This window comes from Thermobia domestica, chromosome 8 (genome assembly GCF_964235325.1).
Source record: "Thermobia domestica chromosome 8, izTheDome1.hap1.1, whole genome shotgun sequence".
Classification (NCBI taxonomy): Eukaryota; Metazoa; Arthropoda; class Insecta; order Zygentoma; family Lepismatidae; genus Thermobia; species Thermobia domestica.
In genome coordinates this window covers 21,725,008-21,752,541 of record NC_137461.1, presented here as the reverse complement: position 1 = coordinate 21,752,541, position 27,534 = coordinate 21,725,008, and the positions used below count along the sequence as shown (strand labels likewise).

The following is a 27,534-nucleotide window of genomic DNA, read 5'->3' as shown; positions in this document are numbered from 1 at the left end:
GACGAAGTTCCCTTTCCTCGGTTACGCGAGTTTGTGGTGGATAACATCATTCGATCCCTCCCACACTACCATTCCACCAATTCTTTCATAATCATTCACTTTATTCATCCGTTTGTTTTAGCCTAAACGCAGTGGCGGCCGGTGGATTGTGGTTTCGGGTGTTACAGTACGAACGATAAGAGACAGAAGATATAAAGTTGACTCATTGACTAATCAGCATAACTTTAGATGCAAATCCTATGTGACATGTTAAATTAAATAAAATTATGTTTTTAAAAAATAAAAAAAAACGCAGAACACTTTATACGATTAATCACCTTAATTAATTAGTAAGTTCATTCTCCTCTCTTTGATTGGAGCAAATCTTTCTACTACATGCTGGTTGAACTCTGGTATTCTTATTGTCAGGTCTTGAAAGTGTCAATTCTTTTTCATGTAGAAAAATACTTTTCGTCTTTTGCTGACGCCATAGGTACAGTTAATATTAATTTCAGAAGCTTTGTAGATTCACTAAATATTTTTTCTAGATTATTGCGAACGATTCATTCTAGCAAACTCAGTCCCTGACAGTGATCCGAATTCCTCTTCAGCGTTGACTGAAGAGAGTTCGTAGCAGAGATTAGTGTTATAAAAAATGTACATTGAACACACTTTATTCACAGTATATCCAAGAAAATTTAAAATAAATTGAGGAAATGTATCTGGTGCAAACAACACTACTGCCATAAGATATCCTGTAAATTTAAACTGGATTTTTTTTCGAACTCTCTCCTGAATTGCCCTTTCCTTGTTTTGTCTAAGCCTTAATGCAAATTTTTCCTCAGTTGAAAGCTGGTCAATGTTTTTTGTAAGTTATTTACAGAAGTCATGGTATACAATTCATTCAGAATTTGTAGATTATTTACAGAATTAAAGCACACACAATAAAATTAAACCTAATAATTAAAAACCAAAACAGCTTATACAAAATAGGTACTGGTATATGAATTCCGAATGTCACATATTCATACATCGAAACACACACATGTGCGTAAAAGAAAAAAACTACATTCCAAATCATCCGTCTTGGTTGTTACGCAATGCACGATGAACACAATATACTTCCACATGAGGCGAAACAATGCTTACCAATGTGATATGTTCTGGAAAGGAAATCTCGAAACCCGCCAGATGAAGGATCAGCATGTAACAGAAGCCAAAAAAATCAAAGAACATCAAAACAAAGAGCACTGCCAGCTCTACACCCAGAAATGTTAACTGGGAGGGGTCCAAAGTATTTGAGGGAGGTGCAATACCTTTACATAATATGGAACCTGTCTTATACTGCACCCGAAAAGACGATAAGTAATTCTTACTTACTGTCACCTATATTTTTAGAAAAAATGATAGAACGATTATTTTTATAAGAAAAGAAAGTACATGATGAGGCATAAAATAAAATATTTAGCCTACATCAATCATTTCTCTGTTAAACAAGTATAGTTCGTTAAGGAAGTCTACAAATGTTAGTCAAGTTTCGAAATTTTTGGGAGGTCCGGCCCCCCCTCGTGGCTACGCACCTGAGCATTGCTAACTAGTCCCAAATTCAATGTGACGTTCCCCATCATACAGTTTTATGTGGAAATTATTAAGAGTATAAAATATATTTATTTTATAAAAGAAATATGTTTATACTAGAATACTATCCATAGAGGGGGAGGGGGTCGATTCTACATACTGACTTATTAATATTTGATTCACAAATTACTGTAGAAGAAGCCTTCATTATCAATATAAGCTAAAAATTACCTTGTCTACTTTCATTTGTTTTTTCCTCTACTAGATATTTTCTTTCTTATTTTGTAATTCTGCAATCACATTTTTAATTGTCATTATATTGATTTGCTTCGGTATGGTCCCGTAATTTAAAAATATGAATGCATAAAAGCAAATTCCATTTGTTAATTGCTAGTGAAAGAAAATTCAGAAATCTTATTTAGCGTGAAAAACCTTCTCGTTCACTGGAAACCGTGCTGTGTTGCAGAAGCACTCCAACGACCAGTCCCTTTAACTTCTGAGATAGGGGAAACATTTGCTCCAATTACCGCGCTGAAGGAATCTGGTCGTTGTATGCTCACTGCAACACAATATGAAATAGAGACTCTGTGACGGATTATTTTCCGTTTTTTAAAACGGATTAACGAAACGGACAGTTACAGAAGTAACAAATATGTTATTTAAAGTGTATATATGCAAGTATTAAAAAGTATTTTTCTGTTCTTTACTACTATTTATAATAATATTTTTTTTTCTTGAAATACTTCGGTCGTTGCGCGACGCTGCAACACTAACATTAGCCGCCACTGCCTAAACGGCATAACCGAAAGACGTAAATCTAAAAATTTTATTTCATTTCAAAAAGCTCTTTCCCCCGTAATGGCTTCGCCAATAAGGAAAATTTTTCGTTATTAGACCGGAAGAAATCCGTAATGACTTATCACTAAATTTGTTGCGCGGGAACTAAATCGTACTCCCTGCACTTCTGACAGCTTAATTGAAACAAGATGGAGTAACAATCCAACTGCACGTATCTCTACGACAGTTGTTTTGATCAACGAGTAATTTCGTTATCCAGTGACATTACATGATCTACAAGATCCCCTGACTTGCCTAATTTTTTCTTGGGAGCTTACTTTTAGGTACAACGGATACTCTAGTCGTCTTACCAACTGGAAAAAGAAAGACCTGCGAGGAAATCGCCATATTACCTCGAGCTATGCAGGATATCCCTCGATGGTCATTTACTATGTCATCTGGAAGAACCTACCGATATCTTCATTAACATATAAGCATGTAATGACATCTTCTGTACTAATTCGTTGACACCTTTTTAAACTATTTAACCCTTCCTCTTTGCTTTGGTTTCAGAGTTCAAAGAATATTTCAGTCAGCCCTCTTGCCATATTTCAAGGTGAAATGAAGGTCCAATATTGCATCTGGAAGTTCCTATTTAAGTAGTTTGGCCATACTGAACAATGGTATCCTCGATTAAGTGGACAAAGTTACTATGAAAGAAAACAGGAAGTTATATCACGCAAACAGCTAAGACTTTCATCGAAGTGAGGACTATCGAAGAACTTATTGAATACATTTACTTTGAAATTCGACTCCTTATCACAGACATGGCTGTCTTCACACAACGCGTTGACTTGTTTGTTCCTTTTGCATCTAAATGATGTCTGCGAAGAATCAGCTACAAGTTTTCGAATAATGAGGAAGAAAGTCTGCCACTAAACTGAGTTCTTTGAAAGGGAATTTAGAGAATATGTTTCATTGATAAAGAAATAATCTGGGATTGTCATAATCAAAATAATATAGTCATGTATAAAAACCAACCAACAATTTATTTTATTTCACAAATCATATTTCAGACACTAATTACTGTATTGGCCCAAATATAGTACGGTATTTTTAGTATAGAAACAATTGTGTAAAAAAACATACTCGTATTTTATTTGCAGTCTAGCCATTTCAGTTGAGAAAAAAATCACACCAGGCACGACTGTACTATTTCCTCGACTCTCCCGCGACTGTGCCGTGCTGTTGTGTGATTCCTCAAGATCAGACGTATATAGGAAACAAGTAATGCGTAATATTATAGTTTGATTTGATTGATACATAAAATTCGGTATTAATGTATTAACACTACGCTTTCAGAGGCTATTCAAATCGACCTGAGTAAACTTTCTATAACAATCAAGAATGTGTAATAAAAACTGGGATTTACAACTTAGAAACAGCTTTAAATTGGCAGAATTTCTATTCTATAATATATTCAAAATGTCAGTATACTGGGCATCTTTATTTTAATATTAATATCCTCTCAAAAAGTTAAGGTTATGTTATATTCGAAGTCGTACTACGTCGGGCTAATACAGTACTTAAATTCATAAATTGTTTCACGTACTTCTACTGCTACTACTATTTTTATCGCTTTTAGTTCTTTGCGGAGGGTCTTCAAACACTTCCCATGGTTTCTCCTCTCTGTAATCATCCCACGGCCGTGGAGCACGGAACTCTGGTGGCTCACATAATATCACTCCACCGTCTTCTAATGTCTTCACAAATGCAGGCACCTGCAACACAAACCAATCAGTCCACAGTGTAATTTCCGTCTAAAACAATTCCAACAGAAAACATCGCTCTAGTTCTACCTAAATAAAATTAAGTGGCAAGAATTTAAATTCATTCAAATTTTTTAGGAGTGTAGTTTGGAATTACTGTAAATAATAAGATATTTAACTGTTCTAGCTCAAGAAAGTATTCCATGCAGTACCTGACCAGCAAATTTGAGATCATTATAGCAGGTAGAAGTTAAACATCCTTTACACAAATACATTTCGTGTGTGCCATGGCCAAAAGTGGGAAAGCTCACGTAAAGTGTTGTGATCAAAACTAAGTACTCAAGAGACAGTTTATTCAGCAAGCAAGTTTGTTAATTGTTTACCTGCTCATTTTGTATATATATAGGGTGTTTCAAAACAACACCGACAACGATTGGGAGGTGATTTCTGACACCAAGATAAGACAAAAAGTATAGACCCACCTGGATGCACAAATGCTTCCTTTCGGAGTTATAGGCTGCCGAAAACATGAAAAAATGAACTTCAAAGGTCCATAGCTCCAAAACTATGAGACGTACCGTAGTCGTGTCAAGACTTTACGGAATTAACATGTGCGCTATCCAAAAATACATGTTTCAGAATCCTGTTTTGTGTGTGGCTTTGAAACACTCTGAATACCTTACATAACGGTGTTTCTTTAATGTTAAATACTCGGTCTGATATTTCATGTCATATTCAGTTCTGCGAATAATGGATTTTTAATATCTGTTACATACACACAGTATTATTTTTTTAACTGTAGAAAACTACCTTAAGCCACGTCAAACACACATCTCTCATTATCTGCAGTAAAACCTGTTAAGCAAGCTACCTCTCACTTGGCTAGCTAATTTATCGAATATCAGTGGAACCATGTAGATAGTGCTGTACTGAATGGGAGGAAGCCAGTCAGAACTCTCCCCAAGCACAATGATATACATTAGGGCGGGGCAAAAAAATCAATTGGTGCAAATTTAATGAAGATCGATGCTCTTGCATGTGCTAAGCACACTTTCAGTATGATTTCTAAAAACATCACACTTCTACTGGTCGCAACTGGAATTTGATTCAGTAATTTTATTATTTTGTAATTTTCCAATTTCTCGCTAGATGGCACCACAAACGTCAGTGTATTTTTGTAAAACAAAAGGTTTTGCGTGTAGTTGCAGAATTTCCTTACCACATATTTTAATTATAGTTTATACATATTTTCATTTTTCTCTTGTTTTGCTATTTTAAATGTTTGTTCGATGCAATTAACGCAGTTTTATCCTAAAACTTGCAACAAGTTGTATTTGATATCTGTACTTGCAAGTGTGTTAGAAACAAAATAATGGACAGACAGTTGTGTAAATGCGCCATAAAAGTACCACAAATTGAGTGGAATTTCTGGGTAGATCAGACTTCGGGTCGGAAAATGGTAATCGGTTCGATTGACAAGATTGTTTCGAGTTCACTTCAGAAAAAATCAGACAGGAAGGATCAGGAAGAGCGGTTTAGGAAAAACCATTTGCAAAGCCTAACTACGACTGAAACTACTGCCTGTCAGTTGAACTTTATGGAAGAAAATGAAGCAAATGGTGTGGCCTTGGAAGATGAATCCAACACATCCGACTTTGAAGACACAGATTCCGAAAAACGGCCAGCACAAAGTAGGCATCAGTACCCAAACTTAAGCCAAATGATGGAAAGAACTGGCGTTAGTAACCGAGATGCTTGCAAATTAATTAATGCATGCCTGAAAGACCTGAAACTGGATAAACCGGAAAATATACTAGAACCAACAAAGTTGCGGAGACAGCGAATTTATTGGAGAGACAAGGGAGCAGAATCTCGTTCGTTTGACTTGCGCAGGCTAATTTGTGTTGGTTTTGATGGGTGCATAGATGAAATCAGACTATTTGGACCAGATGGAGGACAACTAACAAAGAAGGAGGATCACTACGTTATTATTGCATATCCTAGTGAGCAATACGTGGATCATATTGCTCCACAAAGTGGCAAAGCAGAAGATATTTCAAATGAAATACTCTCTGTTATACGTGACACGGATTCGACAGCTACTTCGCGTGCTGTGGTATGTGATGGAACAAATACAAACCCCGGCGAACATTCTGGAATTATACGTCGACTGGAAACAGCTTTAAATCGACCTTTATAGTGGCTCATTTGTATATTGTATCTGAATGAGCTTCCACTAAGGGAAATTTTTAAAAATATTGATGGCAAAACAACTGGTCCAAAGGGATTTTCGGGGCATATCGGAAAGATGCTAAGTTTTGATCCATGGGATGTTTCAATAGTTGATTTGCAGCCCGTCACTGGAAATGTCAAGGAATTTTGTGTGAATATCACAAAAGATTTTAGCGCTGATGAAAAGTATTTGCTGAAGGCTTGCATCGCAATACAAAAGGGAAAGGACAACACTGATGCTGCTGTTATAAAATTTTTACAGACTGCTTCTCCAGGTGCCCTTAATCACGCCAGGTGGTTGACGCTCGCCAATCGAACCCTTCGTTTGTTCATGAGCACAAGAAATCCATCCAAAAACCTATTGCAGCTTGTAACCTACATGCTTAGAGTGTATGCTCCAAGTTGGTTCGAGATAAAAACCCATTCCAACTGCACTGATGGATCACGTAACTTCTATTTTATTTTGGAGAAAGTTAGAAATTTACCCGATATTGAGATGAAGGAAGCTGCAATAAGATCTCTAAAGTTAAATTGTTATTTTGCCCACAGTGAAAATATTCTTCTTGCACCTCTTGCAGATCCAGACATTGAAGTAAGAAAAGATGCAGTAAACAAGATTGTTGTTGAAAGAACGACCAATCAAGCTGGAGTGAGAAAATTTTGTAAATCAAATATTATGATTCATCTCGAAGCAGAAAACTACTACAAGATGATTGATTGGGATGCTTCCGTCACAACACCACCTCCACTTGTAAACTCAATGTCAGATGAAGAATTGCTGGCAAAGACTGAAATAGGACCACTGGGATTTACAGGAATTCAATGTCATTCACAAGCAGTTGAACGAGTCGTAAAAGAAGTTTCCAGGGTTTCCACAAAAGTTTTTGGTCATAAAGCCAGACATGGAATGATTGCTTCATCCGAGGAATCAAGAAGGAATTTGGATACTAAGCATGCGTTCCTGAAAGCAGATAATTAAGTAATACTTCTTTAAAAAAAAAATATTGCATGTTTTAGAACAATAAAGCTACTGGACAGAAAAAAAACCTACTTTTTATCATATGCCAATAATAGCTTCATTGTTAACTCAAAGTTGGGACCCTTAAATCAAAAGATAAAAATCTGAAATTTTACATACGAAATTATTTTTACCTGTATCAACTTTTAGAACTAGAGACAAAAGCTTCTGTTTACATTTCTTGAAGTTCGCCTCGCCCTAATATATATACATATATATATATATTTGTTTGTACAGTTTGAAGTATATTCATTCAAATTTGTGCCTATAGCAAAATATTTGCTTGAGATCCGCCTTTTACATGAATTACTTTACCCATAATTAAATAGTAGAATATACATAAAACCAAATCATAATCATGTTCATTTATATAATTCTTAGAATCTTTTCTTTGAAGTTTTCGAAGGGTATCCTTTAGAATTTCTGAATAAAATTAACAATTTTAAATTTAATTTTGAAGTTGTAACGCACAGCCAATATATGGTGATTCAAGCTACATGTCAAAATGTTCGAAATAATGAAGTTCAATGCAAAATTAAAGGAGAAAAATGTTACAAAATTCGTATTTTTTAAAGCTTAAATGTTCAATGTAACGTTACAAGCAGTAAGAGAAAACACACGGCAACAAATATTCGGTACTGGTAGCTCGACCAGAACTCTCCTTTGCTTATTAGTTGACATCACTCTCGAAGTAGTTCCATCTACACATATACCCTGGGTACAGTGAGTTTGATATTTTTGAAATTCACCTTAGAAGTCGTCTTCAGTGACACGTCCAGCACTGCCTACATTTCTTCTTAGATCTTCTCAATCTTGCTAAACTGGCGGAGTAGTTATGAAAGTGCGATGGATGACTAACGACACCCAGATCCTTCTAAACTTTTTTTCCCAATTAGCTGGGGTCGGCTTTTCAAATCGCTGTTTTCCACCTGTTTCTATCTTGTATCATATCCGATGTCACAGTACATTATGCCATATTGTTCTTCACGTAATCTCCCCTTCTTCTTTGATCGGCCTCGCGCTCGTTTTCCAATCAGTTCTATAGCATTCACTCGGTAAGCTACGTATTTCGAAGGTCTTCTCCTTATATGTCCAAACCACTGAAGTCTACTTTCTTATAGCTTTTCTACTACTGGTCTTACCTTTGCTGTTCCTCAGATCACTTCATTCTGAATTTTGTACTTCCATGTCATCCACATATCCATCACAGCATCTTTATCTTCGCAACATGCAACTTTTGTTTCTCTCTCTCTCCGTCGTCCAACATTCCGCTCCATATAATATGGTAGGGTTCACTACTCTTTTCCTTTAAAACGTATTGGTACCATACAGTCACACAATACTCTGTAGCTTCTCTCCATTGTGTCCAACTGCTGCTAATTCTGCTGTTTACATCTATTCCTGCATCTTCCTGTAGTATTGATCCCAAGTACTTGAATTTCTTCGTCATTACTACCTCTTCTTTCTCCAGTCGTATTTTTGTATTTTCGATTATATTTTTGCTGAATGGGCAATTTACACACAGATATATATATTCTATCTTAGTTTTACCAATTCTAAGCTTTTTGCTCTCCAATGTTCTTCTCGAACTCCCTCGTGGATAAGCGATTAACGTACGCGCCTTTGCCGGCGGAAGCTCATATGATTCGGATCCCACGTTAAGCTATGGGTCCACGTCTCATAAGGTCTCGCCGCTGAACAGGACGCTAAACTCAAAATTAAATCCAATACTTCTCTCCAGGTATCTAATTTCCCTTGCAGTGCTGCCTTGGTCTCACTTACGAGCACGATGTTGTTCGCAACTGCCACTGTTGTGTCGATCACAACTGCAAAAAGGTATGGGCTAAGACTAGATCCATGATGAAGTCTCATTTTCACTGCGAACTCTTCTGTTATTCCATACGCACTCCTCAGTCCTGTTCTGTATTCATCATACATATCTTGTATTTTACAGATGTACGAGTTTGTCTGTGTTCGGAACACACTTTTCTTCAGCGCTTATCACATAAGATCCTGTGACACTATTATGCACTTTCTCTAGGTCGATAAAAACAATATGGAGATCCTCCTGATATTCTCTGTACTTTTCCATTAGCATCCTCAATGCAAATATTGGATCCGTTGTCGATCGTCCTGGCATGAAACCAAATTGGTTGTTTGTTATTTCGGTCTCGTCCCTCAACTTTACTTTTATCACACTCTCCCAGAACTTCATTCAATGGCAAGCTTTATTCCCCTGTAATTGCCACATATTTGCACATTTAAAAATATTTGCACCTTTGCGTTTAAAAACCGGCACTACATAGTGTTGCTATATTTTTTTTTGATATATTTCCTTTTCCTGACAGTTGAGTAAACCACTGCAGTTTTGTTTTACCTACACTTCTCCAGGCTTCGATAGGGACATTATCCGATCCTAGGGCTTTACCACTTTTCATCTTTTTCATGGCATTTTCCACTTCTACAATAGTCACAGAAACAAGTGCCCGATTTATGGGTAGATTTTCGAAAGTTTCCCTAGAGTTTTCTTCATTGAGAAGTTTCTTGAAATACTACTTCCATCGCTTCTTTTTCTTCTCACTTGTCAAAACCTCGTTATTTTCATCCTTGATGTAGTGCACACGCTAAATATTTTTCTTTTCTCTGTACCTTTGAAGTATATTTTCTCTTTCTTTTGTTGATTAAATCAGATCTAGTTGATTGCCAGTGTTTTTTTTTTTTTTTTTTGTATCGTTCGTTTTTCTTCTTCTTCATAGCTGCCTGAACTTCTTTATTCCACATCATGTTTCCTTATCCATGACCATGAAGCCTCTTTCTTTTGTTTCTCCTACAACTTTTCTTGCTGTTTCCCTGAGTGCTACTGATAGTTTGGTCCATTTCTCTCCCACGAGCAACTCTTTTTCCCTTATTTGCAATATTTGGGATGTGATGACTTCCCTTCGAATCTTTTCAGCACTTGTCGCATCTAATTTCTACCACTTTGTTCGAACAGGAACATTTTATTTTCTTCCCACTTTTTCTTTGATGAAGATATCGGCTACTACAAGACGGCGTTGCTCTGTTAACGACTCTCACTTGTTATTACTTTGCAGTCCTTCGCATCAGGTAAGTTTTCTCTTCTCCATAAGATGAAGTCAATTTGAGACCTTGAGGTGCCACTCTTATATGTAATAAAGTGTTCTTTTTTTCTTTTTATAGAAAGTATTTAGGATACCAAGGCCGTATGCTTCCGTTACTTGTAGCATGTTCTCACTTTGCTTATTTCTGTCTTGCAATCCATATCTTCCATGTATTGTTTCATATCTTGATCTTGAGCGTTCTAAATGCCCATTTAGATCTTCTGCTAAGATAAGTTTCTCACGTAAAGAAAAATTCTGCAGAGTACCATCTCGTTCCATCCAAAATTCTTGCTTTGTTTCTTCATCACACCCAACTTGTATGATATAGGCGGTGACTATATTTAAGGTTTCTTTCTCTTACAGAAGAGATTTGATGGGAAAAGGATGATTTTTAAACCATGCTTTAAGTTTAGCCATATCAACCGCATCGTTAGTTTTACACACTTCCCGAAACTCTTCATGCTGCTCACGTGAGGTGAAGAGAACACTACAGAACTCTCTACTGAAGTGCAAATGTAAGTAATAGCACTCATCTTCACGACCCACTTGGTGATTATACTATCTGTGATACCCCGCCCACGTTATAGGCCACCACGGTTTTTGAAGACTCGCATCAGGATGATCTCGACAGCCATATCTGCCCAAACACTTGACCTTAAGCAATTAAACCGGCGTATCGTGAAGTAACCACCATTGACGAATTTATGGTATTCTTTTGGTGTTGTAATCAAAAAGTTCCTGTGAGAAAAAGCACATAGGATAAAACAACCAACTCTTTAGTCACCGAAGTTAGTAAGAGGTTTCTGCATATTTTCCAGCTATCGCTCCCAAAAAATAGACCGAATAAACCATTTGGGCTGCTGAGACTAATTCTTCATGCTAGTTAATTCCTTCTATGTTAAAGAAAATTATGAGCAAGCAATAACTTTACTCCTCGCATTACTTTGTCGTGGTGAAACTGAGCTCTTTCATTGGGGGGTTGTTGTTATTATTTAGTAACAGTCGGAATACCAACTTTCAACACTTGTGAGAGCCCTAGCCAACGAAGTTGCAAGACAGACAAGTGCCTTGCAGATGTCAACATGCTTCTGCTTATAATCAGCTGTCAGCATTCTTGGCACGAATTTGAGAACGGCACTGTCCATACCCAATTCACGACTGATCATCAGACCAAAATCGGCAAGAGACAGCGAGAAAATGTTTCTGATATGAATTCGACGTTTCAAGAGTATGTTCTATCTTAGCACACGTTTTTCTGTATAGAAACAGTTAAGTAATAGGAATCTACGACTTCCGGTTTTATTACTGGATTCCTATAAAGCAAAAACAGTAAGAAATAAAAATACTTTTTTAAAGGTTGATTCTACGTTCGAACGGTAGATCCCATCTACTCCTTGAAAACTGGAAGTAATAGATTTAACCAATCCTCCTTTCTTCACAAAGCAAAAGTCTCCGCCCTTTACAATTTACGGTTTCAATATTTTATCGCCACAGAGATATATAAGAGATTCAGTGTTCTAGGAGCAGATAACATTTCCGACCTTGTGACTCTAATGGAACCGGAAGTGATAAATCCAGTTGACAGTGAGCGTTTCCAAATGGCGCCGAAAATCAACCGGTATTGAGAGGGTTACGTTTTCCATGTTTAAGTTTTGGAACGTACGCATTGTGAAACAGTGTCGGGGGAATGGGTTAACACTCGGGGGTGACTACTGCGAAAGCTATTGCGGCCCGTTACACACAACAGACTCACCTTGCGAAACATCACTCACGAAAACCACCAGGAGAAGGGTAGTGCTAAGGGGGATCTGTAGATTGGTGTGCCAAGATAATCCCCCGACGCAACGTGAAATGGGCCACAGATTTCACCTAGCACCGTCAACTGTGAACAAAACAATTCGCAAACTCCTCAGGTTGAAGTGTATGCGGAAGGCCCGTGTACACTACCTGCTACCGCGTCAGATGAACTGCAGGGAACTGTGTGAAAAGTACATGGCGTGTTCCAAATGGAAGAAAGTTGTCACAATGAATGAATCATATATCCTTCTCGCTGCTGGTGATCACGTTTGGGCGACCACATGCCATGACATTGACAGCAAGGGGGTAACATTGCTCGTCACTGCTGGGAAAGTTCCCTCGTGGCTTTATGATTGTTACGGAGTTCGGATATGAGAGTAAGTTGTTGATATGCAAGGTGGACAAAAACGTGAAAGGAAATGTGATATACTTAGAAGAATCCATTCTGACACCTATCTATCGGAGAGGCATCCCACAATTGTATGGAATGGACGCGAACCAGGTGATGATCCAAATGGACAAGGCTTCGAGTCATACAGCAAATCACTATGTTTTTATCAGAAAATGGAAGAGGAATTAAGAATTCGTGTCATTCCATTTGAAGACATTCCTGTGAAAAGCCCAGATGTCAGTCCAATGGATTTTTGCGCATTTGGACTGTTGAAACGACGTCTTCAACATCGCCACCCGCACACCTGGATGGTCTATGGAAAGCGTACGAAGAAGTATGGGACAGAATTCCCACGTCTATCCTACGCTGAAGCTTGCTGCAATGGAAACTGTGATGCCGTGTGATAGTCCACAATGCTTGGGGTCCAATAGAGCATGATTCGTGGTAGCGGCGCGGTATCTCTTAACGTGAGTACCCGTCAAAAATGGTCGTATATAAAGCGAACAATCTTGTGTATGCTTCACGAAGTCATGGCAACTCTTATCACAATAAATAAATTTGTTGTAATGCACGTACTTGCAAATTGAAAAAAAAGAAAATCCCTTATAATTATGTGGTTTTGTCCTCCAAAGCGAGAGTGAGACGATAGGTAAGCACAAGAGGAAATACGTTACATCAAAATTACTGGTAAATCTTTACAAATGTTACCGTGGAACAAACACGCGTACACAATTGCGTTTCTGTCCTAACACAGTAGAAGCTTGCGTTATTACACTTTCTAATTACAAATTTAAAACCTACCTTTTCTCCGCTCTGTTCCTGTTTGTCTAAATCTGAGTACATATTGACAATTCCACTTTCTAGACATCGCTGAGCTAGCACTTGAGCTATTGCTATATAAGCTGACGTATCAGTCGTCCTGAAATCAAAATAAAATATTTACACCAACTGCGTCTAACATAATAGTGTCAGAAGAATCACAAAAATACTGTTGAATATAAGATTATGATGAATTTCGGAGTGGGAGACACAGGTTCGATTCCCGGTGGGAATTCACGTGGTTGCATTCCACAATTAAGACATAGCTTTAAATTTTATATGGCCTCAATCCTAAACAGAGACTAGCCTTTCTTTAAGAAAATTCTATCAGGGAGAGGGGGCAAGGCACACTATTTGCACTGGAACACTATTTGGTAAACCACGTGCCCTAAAGAAAGAAAGAAAAAAACTGACTGCTTCTTAGCTCCGGGTAGTCCAATTCCGAGTGGTCCAGTTGACCAATTCCGAGGAGAAATGTTAGCTTCTGGAATTATGACTGGATTAGGATTTCTGGGCTTTCGGCATCTAAGGCTATTTAGCCCGTCACTTTTGAGGAATCAGGTCCCTCGGCGAGCACACTATCCCCTGGGGCTATAAGTTAGATACCACTCCGGCATTTGCTTGATAAGAGTGAAGAAAACACACGAAAACCTCATTTAGGGTGGCTGACCTGAAAAAGCGTTTTAAATTTTTTCCAACCGAGTGCCCCCACCGGGAATCGAACCCAGGATCGCTCGTACCGAAAGCGAGAGCGTTAGCGACTACGCTACGCGGGGCCACGAAGTATGAGTGGAAGAAACACTAAAAGGGACGTTGTAAACTCCAAATCAATCAAGCAACCAACAAGACTAATAATTACTCAAGTATTATTGTCCTCACTTATTCGCGATCCTACAGTGAAAATTTAAACCTCTACGCTACCTCCCTCAGTCCATTTCAATTTTAAAAGTGTACAAAATCACATCAGTAAAAACTGAAAATAGACAATACGAAGTTGTTCTCGCAACAGTTAAGTGAGAAATGAGCTACATTGTGATATTCACACACGCCAAATCCACTGCACTTCGTACCACATGATGTGCCAACACGTCATAACCGACTGAGTGGTTAATATGCTATCTATAACAGCGAAGTTTAGTAGTATCTTACAAATCACATTATTAATTAAAATCTTTGATACTTTACTCGTATAATCACTGAATGAGAAGCGAAAAGTATTAATAAAGGTAATGTGCAATTTTTCAGGTGTTTCCACATTTTTGTCCATCCCCTGTATAACCCAAAATTATCATTAACTCCTAAATTTTATTTTGTATTTAGCGAAAATAATGCTCAAAGGTAATACAGTAGAGCGTCGATTATCCGAACGTCGGTCAACCGAACGACCGCTTAACCGAACTGTGTACTCGCTCGCACCTGTTACTCTCCCACCCTACCGTCCATCATCCCCCTCACTCCCAAACCAAGTTTCCCACAGTAGTCGCCGCACTGAGCCACCGCTGGCGGAACATTGCTTCTAATGGGGCATTCATAAGGCGCTGCTGACCGGCCAAGCCGCCAGTCGCTGTGTTTCAACAATCAGCACACTTCTTTTTATGAATAAATTTACTGTACAGTACTTCTTTTTGGCAAATAAACATGTACAGTTCGATTATCCGAACAAACCAGTTTTCCGAACACCCATGTCCTCCAATTACTTCGGATAATCGACGCTCTACTGTACATAAATCAATAGATAGATTATAACAAGCCTAACAAAATGACATGCTTACGAATAAATTCGGATGTGCAGTTTCCGAGAAAATCGACAAAAAACGAGCTACTATGGCGCTAAAAAGTATGCCGTTCATTACAAATAATAATTGGTAGTTCTGTTGAAATAGATTATTTATATATTTATGTGTTGTATATAAAGAGTATGCTGTTAACTATCACATCAATATTGTTCTAACAGTGACCACACACTTTTATACAGTACAAATACACACTACTTGTAAATGAATAGTTTTATGGTGTTCCTTTTGATGCCTTTGCCGCTCAAAGAAATTGGGCTTATTACAGGTCTGAGGTACAACCATGTTTAAAAAAGTCTTGAAAACATCTCTCTTAATGAGAAGTGCATATCCTTGCTGAAAGAGAAGTGTTTAAAAGCAAAGTGGGGTTTTCGGAAAAGAAACCGCAGCAGCACAAGTATACAAAACAACAAATATATCCTTTTTTTTAATATAACTTTTCATTCATATGCACTTTAAGTTACCATCGCTTTGGAAGATACCGACAGATAGTGAAAAAATTCTACCAATGATTTTTTTCAAAATTCCTTTACTTTGAGGATGGTTCATGGTATTCACTCTTTATAATTTGCCTTATTCTCTGAGTAACGCATATTGGTTGCTTCATATTATATCAGACTGTGTAAAGAGAAAATTCTGATCTGCGGTTTTCAGATTGATTCACAATGTTTGATTTCATGTCTAACATACAACACGAAACACCTGTTTGGTAAGATATTATTCTTGGCTTATTTGCAAAGCGAGGCACAAGTACCTACACTTCTCTTTAAGGTTTCATGAAAATAGCGTGTTCATTGTTGTGAACAAATCGTCGCATGAGAACCAGAGGAACGTAACTCCATTTTCGTAGCTTTACAGGTGAGACGACAAAAATATTATTTTGTTAGAAAGATGTGCTTTTAATAAGATGGTAATTGAGCTACATTCCAACAGATGACCGACAAGGAGAACAGATGGCGTTACGTTCCATCTGCACCAAGTGAGGCTTTCAAAATTATGTCCAAACATGAAGACGACGAAAACCGCACTTTTGGAGTTATGTTCCTCTGTGCTTCTATAGCAAGGCTGCTTCCAAAACTGCAGATTACGCCTTATAAACTTGGTTTATTTATGAAACGAAGCCGATTTCTTACCTGTAAAGATACTTTTTAATACACCACTCCTGCGTTGATGCGGAGATGACAGTTTTACCACTATTATGAATTACTTTGGCTGTAACATGGCGACCAGTTTGCTCCAAGATCAATCTGAAAACAAAAATAACTAAACTGATTTTTCAAGAATAAATATATTATAACGTATTTCTGTTACCAATAGACATCTCAATACACACATTCAATTCTCAATTTTTGTATTTTTTGAAGAATTAATCTGCAATTTTAAAAGAATGCATACTATTAAGCCATAAGATTACTCTAATGCAACCAATTTTGATTTAAAAAAAATAAATCTTTGTCTGTTACGCTTAAAAGTAGAGTGAAGAAACATCAACTCCACGAGGGAGAAAGGATGTGGCTGTTCAGGGAGTGGACTAAGTAGTGTAGTGCTTAACGCATCGGCAAAGTACTCCGAAAATACAGAGTACGAGTCCCAGTTCAGTCATACACTTTCTCACTCTTTGTGTATCATTGAATTCGCACCTATAGAGGATTTGGTGTGTTAAAAATTGGTTGTTTCTCCATTCATTAATATAATGATAATACAACAGTCAGAGTATACTGAATTGTCCAAGCTCTACAGCTAGATTGTGGTACAAGCCATGTGATCTAAATAAAGAGCAACAACTTCAAGAGTGAGAGAGTGTGCGGCTGGAGGGACTGCGTAGCATAGTAGTTAACGCGTCGGCACGGAACGCCGAAGATCCTGGGTTCGAGGCATGTCCAGTCGTGTAATTTTTCGCTCTTTGTGTATCATTAAGAAAAAAAAAAAAGAGTTACTATAACTGACCTCCTCGTTCATAACGCATACTTAATGACACTCACATATATATTTCTATATATATATTGATATAGAATCAATGGAAAACGAACTCAAAAAGTTTCCAGTGGCCGGTAAACCAGTTGCGTACTTACACAGTTCCTCGCTAAGTGCCATATAAGAAAATGAGAGCTAAGGAATACAGGGAGACGTTTCTCTTTCTTCGGAACTGTCGAGACATCTTCAAGCTTTAAATCACAAAATCAATTGAGGTTAAGTTCTTCGCTCATTGAACAGAATGTATTTGAATATTTCTTCACCAGAACTGAAAATTAAATATTAAATTTAATATACCAACGGGAAGAAAATAATTTTAATTATATGTAATTTATTCTTCTTCATTTATTTGCTCTGAATCTGCACTACGTACATTAGTAAAAATCTGCATTGAATCAAAGCAGGAGATGTAACTTGTCGAAGGCAGCTAGTGTATTAATAATAAGTCGAATCTTATCGACTTTGAGTTTTACCTTCGTTTATTCAAAATTGATGCGCTTTGGTCAATTGTTCTGAAGAGTTTCTCAATCATTTCTGCGAAAATACAGTACTTAATATCTTGAGAAGCTTAGATCAATTACGTAGGTTTTTATCATTCCGCGTTACACACAGAGGTTTCTTGGAAGTATTTTAATGAGAAAAGTAACAGCTATCTCCTCCTTAAGCGATTATCACAGCACAAGTCCACGTTTGACACCGTACTTAAAACATTATATACACACACTACATTGTTGTGTTAGAAGTTCTCCAGTAGTACATATAACCGTAGTTTTCTTCTGTAGCGAATACATTTTGCACAAGTCTGATTACCTGTTCATTTTCTTTTAGTTTAGCGAATCAATAAGGTATACAGTTTCGGTAAGTACTCAATATATCAATGATTCATACATTCCATTTGTATATATTCAGGACTTTCTAAACATTTAGCCACATCTAAGCACACCATTAATACGGTACTATAAAGATAACCAAGAAAGTTCTGTCGCTTTTTGTGGAGGTCTTTGTTCAATTGGCCTTTACACCATGAGTTGAATGCGAATGGAGATAACACAAAGGTCAATTGTTGGTGTGGGTTTATCCAACATACTACCTGGTTGTAGCAGTTCAGTTACATCGTGAATTTGCGTAAGGACAGAATGAATATGGAATCTCCACAGAGCGTCATAAGGATATGTATGCTGTACAAGTACAAATTGGGGTCAAACGCTGCTGCAGCGGAACGGAAGATATGCCAGGCCTTTAGTAAGGGTGTCGTGACTACGCGGACAGTGCAGCGGTGGTTTAAAAAGTATAGGGACGATGAAGAAACACTCCAAGACGCACCATGTGCCGGAAGACCAATGCATGTGCAAAATAAAGATCTTCAGGCAGCAATTGAGGCGAACAGTGGCCAGACTTATGAGAAACTTGGACAACAATTCAGTGTGAGTGGAGAAACCATTCGGCAGCACCTGGGTCGATGGGTCCCACATGATTTGACTCCGGGCCAGAAGGCAAAGAGAGCAGACACCTGCGCTTCTTTGCTGTTTCGTCTGAGAAAGGAGTCATTTCTGGACCTGGTGTTGACATGTAATGAGAAGTGAGTCCTGTAAGAAACACTACGGCGCCGTCATCATTGGTTAGCATCCCATGAACCGGTTCCAAAACAGCCGAAATCAGCACTGCGCCAGAATAAGGTTCTCCTGTGTGTTTGGTGGACCGCTCGCGGCATCGGGAAATGCTACCAGCTGGTCAGAGCATCAATGCAACTGTGTACTGTCAGCAGTGGAGCCGTGTTCAAGAAAAACCCAAAACTCTGGAGACAGCACTTCTGAATCGAGAAGGTGCCCTCCTGTTACAGGACAAAGCTAAGCTGTACGTGGCTAGGATCATCCGGGACACCATTCTCTGCCTTGAATGGGAAACACTATTGCATCCGCTATACTCTCCGGACAATTGCATTATCAACTGTTTCATTCTTGGACAATCACGTTAGAGGACACCAGTTTAAATTCCTAGTAGAGGTGCAAAATGCACTTGAAACTTTCTTCGCTTCACGGTTCACTAAATTCTACCGCGATTGAATCCATGGCCTTCCAGAAGTTGGCAGTAGGTCGTCAATGCTGATGGGAACTATTTTTAATCTTCCAAGTATGTCTTAGGTGACATATCGATGTTCAAAAGTGGTGGGTGAGAAAGCGACAGAACTTTCTTGGTTACCTTTATATTACTCTATAAGATATCATCACAAATAGAAAGTTCGATGTATGAATCCAGCTTTATTAGAATAAGGAAGCCGGAATTAAATCTAGACCAGGAATCTCTAGACAAGAGTTGTCATTATGTAATTAATATAAGGAATAACACAAATTGTGTTCAATAATTTTAAAAAGTGCACAAAAATTTCCATACTGAAGAAAAAATAAAAAAAAAAAAAAAATATTAAATGAACAAACAAAAGGTGAAGTTTATTATTAGTAGTAAGATAAAAATGTGCATTTTATAATACATTAACGTAATTTTTAGGAGTTCTGCAACTATTTTTAGAAGTTGATCCAGTAAGATATTTATGACTCCTATTATTATTATAAAAATACTTCTATTATTATTCAAGATAAATATTAGTCAAAAAATACTTATTTGATTGTTTAGTTTAGAATCCCTTTCAGCAGCGAGACTATATGAGACATGAGCCTACAGTTTATCGTGGAATGCAATGCGAACATGAGCTCCAGCCGGAAAACGAACCCGGGTCTCCCACACCAAAGGCAAAAATAAATATATTTATATATACCTTCCACTTTCAAGTTTCTTGCACATATTTGATCATAATTTCTTCACATATGTCGCTTGTGATAATCTGAATAAATTTTCACAATAGAATTGTATAATTTACAAAATTTATTAAATCATCAACATCCTCTTCAACAGGGTTGGCTGGTTTAAACCAAGGTGGTTTAAACCAGCTGGTTTTTTTTTTAAAAAAAAAAAATGTTCGTAAAAATGTAAGTGTTTGTAAAATCTTGATGAACACACATTTGAGGGTTATCACGTTTCACTCCCGTATACTACTCGTATTATATTCAGACCTAAATTCCACATTCATTGCTCAAAAAGATTATACTACAAAAGCAACTTTTTTAATATAAGTTTATAAATGTTTCTTTTGTGATTTTTTTGTAGTTGTTATTATTGTTATATAATTGCAATCAAAGAAAAATTCTAAATATTGTTTCGTGTCAATGTTTACTATTGATACAATACATCGAAATGCCGTACTTTGTGTGTGTGTGTGTAAGGGGGGTCACGCAGACCCCACGAGAGGCATTTAGTGAAATGAGAAGTATCTTTGGTATCTATTTATGTATAAATGAATTTGAGCCTAAGTGGACTCAAATAATTCTTATCTTTATTCTTTTTTCTTACCGATATGCAAATTAAGTCGTTGTATTTTAACTTTATAAAAAAAAAAGATAAATAAATGTAAGAATGATATTGTGGTTTTGTATGATGTTCCTTTTCCTTGAGACTACAGGCTATGCTGAATGCGTCACCGACTAGTGACACCGAACCTACTGGGCCCGTATGGGCTCGTCATCAACAGTCACTGATACACTCACCAAGCCAATCATCTACGGAAAATAGAACTCAAATCTTGCCCGAAAGTGTAAAGATTCCAAAGTCTCCTCCATCTCAACTCACAGCCCGGTATCCAGGCCTGCAGTTCACTATCCACATCCCATCCGGAAATAGGTTGTGAACCACGACTACAGACACAGGACATCGGCCTACGAGTGGAGCTGGCAATGAGCACAACGAAGATCTTAATGTTGTCTGTAAAAGCCCTATCTGAAAAAAAAAAAAAAATATATATATATAAATAAAAAAAATCCAAACTGAGATTTCGATTTAAAACTGATAAAATGAGAGAATTTCTACAGATTCGGTTGTTTTCAACCCCGGTCACACTAAGGAAGTCTCTTCCCTTGATTCACAGCTATTTCATTTCCCCAGTAAACTTATCATGTACGCACTGCTCGCTGCTTTGATCACGCTTCACATACATACCAAAACATAACTGTAACTCAATATTTCTACTACTTCTTAAAACTACAGGATCATTATATTCTGAATTCGACAAGAAAAAGATGTTTTCACGGCTAGTAATTTTTATTCGAAAATATTCATGAAAATAGTTTGGACAAAATATTTGATAAAAGAAAATCTTTACACTTGTCTGACATACCCATCTAAGAAACTAATATCGATTTCTATAACTTTCAGAGCCAAAAACATTATTTACTTTCCACAGATATTCCGAAGAAAAAAAAAATTCATATTCATTTAATATTCTGGACTTTCAAAACATTCACATTGAATTGACACAAAACAAACGAAAATGACACAACATAAATACATTATACTATCGAAAATAAAACATCACTGCATAATATTGTGGTTAGCTACTTTCCACTTTTCTTTATCTTATCCTTTGGTGCTTAAAACCCGCTGTGCATTAAGATTGTGGCCGGCATAGAGGATTTACGCTCTTCGCTACCTCACTTACAGCTCGGACCCACTGGACAATCTAGCACAGGCAGACACTCACATAATATATTGACATAACTTAAACCTAAAGTCCCTATTCTAGCTACACTAACTTAACCTAAACAAGAATAAAAAAAAAAAAAAAAAAAAAAATCACACATATATTTCATGAAGCACCATCCTTATTTTATATTTGTGTTTGTTTCGCTACCACATTAAAACCGAAGACGCAGTGGTCTCTTGCGTTAGTGTCGCTCTGAAAAACCTAAGTTTCTTAATAAAGAAGAGGAAAAAAAGTATCTACTAGTAATTATTAAAAAACTGAAATTTCTAAAACTTGATGGGTATCAGAATAGTATATTACGGAGGTTTAGCCTATTGATGAAGATTTCCTGTTACCGGTACGCAAAATTCATGTACCCTTGCACATAACTGTAGCCGTGAATCTGACACTTACTCCCAAAAATCAACGTTTAGAATTATTTGTTTAAAACCAAAGAAAACATGCCAAAATAAAATAATATTTAATTTCGAGCAGTGTTACCGAAAAATGAATAATTTCAAGATTTTCAGGGAATCTAAACATCTTTTCTTCACTGGGGGAAAATGTGTGTGTTGTACACACATTTTCTTGTGGTTACGACAATCGCTCTGTGCTGAAATAATCTAGCTTTCTTCCCCCCCCCCCCATTGAATGAAAATCACGATGTCACATTGACCAAATCCGCATGTGTGCGTCGTTGAGGGAAACTTAATTCACTTAACACATCATGTTATGAATTTCACACATGCCCAAGAGAGTATAATCACACATGTTTGTTCTACCAAGACAAGGAATTTTGAAGATGCCAATACCTGGATTGAATTTTCACTTTCACTGGTTCCTACTTACGTGAGTCAATTCCTTTGACAGCGACTAAACGGATATTAAAAAAAAAAGGTGTTATGATAAATTATGCCACTAGAATCTCCTTGGAGATTCTTAACTTGTGGTTCCAAAAAAGTTTTCAGATACTAATAACTGTAGCACTGATCTAAATGGCTATTGAGCGTCACTCAACTTCTTCTTCTCCGACGCTAGCTCACCGACTCAATATTTACTCTCTGTCACCGTCTCCTCCAGCTTCTCTTACGTTCTCTCGCTGATCGAGAACGTAAAATTTGCCAATAAGCTCATTCCATAACAATAAGCACATTCCACACTAGTATCCCTTATTCACGACGAAGATCACCTCACAGTTTAGAATATTACTTATTTTACAATTCCGTTAAAACACCAAACACAGCACGTTTATCTCTGCTGATTACTTCTGATACTAGTCCAAAACGAAGAATTTATCACAGTTTTAAAGTAAAGACGAATTATTTCAAAATTTCTACAGACGCCGAACACTGCACGTCTGTCTCCTGAAATGGCTGACGATGTAAGATAATGAATAAATCACTGTTTTAAATTAAAGACCAATTATTTCACAATTTCTACAGACGACGAGCACTGTACGCCTGTCTCCTGAAATGGCTGACAATGTAAGACAATGAATAAATCACTGTTTTAAATTAAAGACCAATTATTTCACAATTTCTACAGACGACGAGCACTGTACGCCTGTCTCCTGAAATGGCTGACAATGTAAGACCAAGAATTACATGAAGATGATCCCTAATTGGAAGATAATTGTGACGTAACTATCGGATGATAGGCTTCTATGCGAAGATCAAAGAAAGCCGAAATCTCAGCCGCAGCTGTGATTGTGGATTATCCAATCAAATAATTTACTTCGAAAACAAAGAGATGCACCAAGAAGAAATTATGGCTGACTTTCTTAATTTGGAATTTTGAAGAAGATTTACGAAATTAAAATTTTTAGCTTTCTTGCGAAGATTCCCTATGCCGAAATATGTATAAAAATCAACTGAAAATCATTTAAAAAGCTGGAATATACACTTATTTTCTAAAATAATGTTATATTTTTGGATAAATACGTAAAATATACAAAATATCATTACTAATCATGTATTCTTCATGTAATATTCATTAAAACAATTTTACTTTACTAAAATTACGCAAAATTTACGACCTACGGTTTTCCTACTATAAAATAAAACAGGTTTTCTAACGTTCTAAATAATATTAAAATTTCCCTTCCAATATACAAGGTGCTCAAAAGCACCGGGCCATGTTACGTTATGCCGAGCATAAGGTAACAGTATTTCTTTAATTTGGACCAATAAAAGTCGTTGTTAACTAACTTGAACTAAATTAGTTCTTCTGTACTCCGTAGTACTTTGAAATTGTCCATATGTAATTCTGTATAATGGTTTCACCTGTGCAACTGTTTATCTTTTTGTCTTTTTGAAATGACTCTTGACAGTTATATTAAGAAGCATGTAAAGATCAGTACAACGTATTTTTATCAGGATTCCTTCGTGAGTGAGTCGGCAGACATATCGCATTTGTGGCCAATTAGTCCTGGTTCCGAGTTCAAATGGAGGACAATTTCTCTCGGACGTAACTCGAGAAGCAGTTTTTATTCCGCTTTAAGCTTATGTGACCCCTTCCAGCATAACCCGGCTGTTGCATAATAACATCAAGGCGAAACAAACTTATTTCTGTCCATATATGATATGAATATATAGAGCAAATTATTTAAACCAAATAAATCTGGTTTAAACAAAAAAAAAAAAAACTTTTTTTTTGATTTTTCAATAAAAAACCATGGTTTTTGCCAACCCTGCACTTCAATTTTTCGCAATTTCCAGGTTAGAAGCAGATGTTGATCGGCAATTCATTTACATTTAACTGAAAAATTCACTTCGATCCATTTACACACGCTGAAGAATTTGGGTTCAGTTGCAATGGAAGCATCCCTGCATTCTAGAAACAAAAACATCACAACAATCACAGATCTAATTTAATGATGGAATTCTAAACTTACTAAATAGACCAGAATAGTCTGTATAAATAAGAAGTCGATTCTTTTTAAAAAAATAGAATATGGTAGCTTCTCTTTAAATTTAGGTTGGAAAAGCAGGCAAGAAAAGAAGAAACGTTTCTGAAATTACCCCCTCCTCCCCTCGAAATGGTGTTGAACGACTGAGAAAAGCAGTTTTACGTAAAGAACTAATGTTCATTGTCATTCTTAGGAGAAAAGGTTTAAAACCGAAATATCTTATTTATTTATGTACATGCATATGTTTAACCCTATTATATGCAGATTGTTTTACTGAAATCTGGTGCATGGGGTCACGGGTTCAAACCCTGCTCCCGTCAAGTGAACTTTGTGGTGGACAAACACAGTGTGCTTGGCTTTCCTCGGGGTTATCTCGTTTCCTCCCACTTTCTTCATTCCACCATTTCATTAATTTCTCATCATCACTGTCTCCTTTAGCCTAGTCGGTATAACTGTGAGACGTAAAGCTTATTTCATTTTTTGTTTTACTGAAAAAATAAATCAATTAGCAAACGAAGTACACATACTTGTGCCAAAAGCTCCTTCCAGGAGCATCCAAATGATATCCTTTTGGTTTGTAAGCAATCCGTAACCTTTCCAAATTACGAGGGTTGCGATTGTAGAACATTGGACTAACTTCATCATTCTCACTTAAGGGTTTGTCGGGATCCGCTGCAACACGTGAATGGGTTGTATAACATCGAGAAACAATACCTGAAATAAAGCAAAATCATTAAACACTTTCGAACACTGATTTTTATCTCTCAAGGATTAGTTTAACTCAGTGGAATTACATTACTAATTTATTTATTAATACGGTTGTTTCAAGGGGAATGTATGAATACATAATCAAAACATATGGAGGGGTTCACTCGAGTAGACGATTCTACCAAATAATAATAATAACAATAAAATAATATTGGTAAAATACGATGTCAAACATTTTTCGTGAAGAAATGAGAATGTGAATGTAAGTAATTACTGTGAGTGCACAGTATATTGAAATGAATTATGAGTGATAGTGAAAGTAATGTATGTGTAAGTGTTCTCCTCCACTATTCTCACTTATACGTATACCTCCGTCACTGCCGCGCCGCCACCCTACAGACGCACCCCCTCGGGCCCTCCTTTCTGACTTCGTTAGAAGGCATTCACGCTTTTTAGTAGCCACCTACTACAAGTTGGTTCATTATGCCATACGTCCATAATGTATTTATATTGAGATCTCCTGAAGTCAATTTCCAAGTAGTAATGGAGCTCCTCATTTAGTGCATGATCTGCTAAAAGAAATACAAAGTTCTAATCTAACATGAACATGTAAGAATTGTGTTAAAATTTGGTAGAACCGTCTGCTCGAGTAATACCATATCGAGAATTTACTTGTGACACCTAATAATATTGGAAAAAAAGGGTTAAGTTTAGAGTTACCCCTCCGCTTTTTATAAAAATCAGGAAAATTTACAGGAGAAATGAGGTAAGAAATGATAATTTAAAGTTTTTATTTGATGTTTATGAATGTAAGTTCGGCAGGAGAGTTATGTTTAATGCGAGAAAAGATATGTGGAAATTAGTACTATTTACCGGATGCGGAAGCATTCGCGGAAAGTTTCAGCAGCATAGTAGTTGTAAAATATGGCGAATATGGCGAACAGGTGTAACGGATGCGCAAAAATAATGAAGAAAACCTTTTAAATTTTAGCGAAGCCCACGGAGTACTGAAGTTACGTGAAATGTAACAATTTTTAATACTGTAATCATTCTTTTTTGTATGTTGCAAAGTACAAGGGCACCTTCAGACTGGAGGGGCAACTCTAAACTTAAGCCGAAAAAAACACTAAATCCACAAGGAAGCCATGATGAACTGAAGTTCTATTCTGTCTCCTACGGACTCACTCACTCACAGTCACACCAGCTTCGTCCTGCCTCATTCGGTTAGATACACTTCTTGCTTTTACTCGTCACTCAACACTATTTGGTTCGTGGTTTTTACATTTGTTGTCTTCATGGTACATATCCACATACTGCAAAGATGCCCATAACAGTTAAATCCTTCAGAAGTGAATCTCTACTCAGGTATGCACTTCCTCTCATAAGACACAATCTTTAAAGCTAATAAGGGTATATTTTCTGAAGAAAAAGATGAAAATAACATGAATTCGTGTATAGTTCCATGAATTGGGACTGTACCAATATTTAATTAATTCATGTATGGTCCCAAATTTTAGACCTGCCTCAAACTTAGTGCAAATGGGCACAAAGAGTGATACCTGCGCCAGAATAAAAGCTTTTCCCTTTTATGAAGGTATTTGAAATTAAACTGCTCACCTCACGCTAAGATTTTTATATTTATTCTCATTGAGTTACCTAGTAATTTAATTTCTATTTTAAAATCTACATAAATTTACCATTAAAGTCTTAAATTTCAAATATACCGTACCTCGCACACTGATATTCCGGAAAGATAACATTGCGAAATATATTTCACAAATGCTCTTAACTTGCAATAAAAATATAGGAATAATCAAGACAAGATCACTTTATAATCCCAGTTCGCATTTTAAGGTATTTTGAGCTCATATCACTTCAACCACGGTTCGCATTGGTCCATGTTGATTTCAATGTAATGTCTATGTTGCCAGTTACTGAATAATGCCGCAATTTTGAAACACCTTTTATCATTAGCATTTCCCAATTTTAAAAACTATTTCCTTTGACCGCATATTACCCAGCTAAATTGTCAAGAACTATTATCGAAGCTAGATTCAAGGGAAATTAAAGAAACTTGAATTTGTAAGTGCTATTAATGGGTG

General features: G+C 36.8%; 1 protein-coding gene across 1 annotated transcript; it reads right to left on the bottom strand.

Annotated features, from left to right (window-relative positions):
* Nucleotides 1-3,364: 3,364 nt before the first annotated feature.
* mRpL18 (mitochondrial ribosomal protein L18) lies at nucleotides 3,365-27,404 on the bottom strand. Its single transcript, XM_081768240.1, has 5 exons — nucleotides 27,162-27,404; nucleotides 25,252-25,438; nucleotides 16,406-16,519; nucleotides 13,462-13,579; nucleotides 3,365-4,115 (listed from the first exon to the last, which is right to left on the bottom strand). Exons 1-5 carry the CDS (start codon nucleotides 27,190-27,192, stop codon nucleotides 3,939-3,941), a joined length of 627 nt encoding a protein of 208 aa, XP_081624366.1. The 5' UTR covers nucleotides 27,193-27,404; the 3' UTR covers nucleotides 3,365-3,938.
* Between the last annotated feature and the right edge of the window lie 130 nt (nucleotides 27,405-27,534).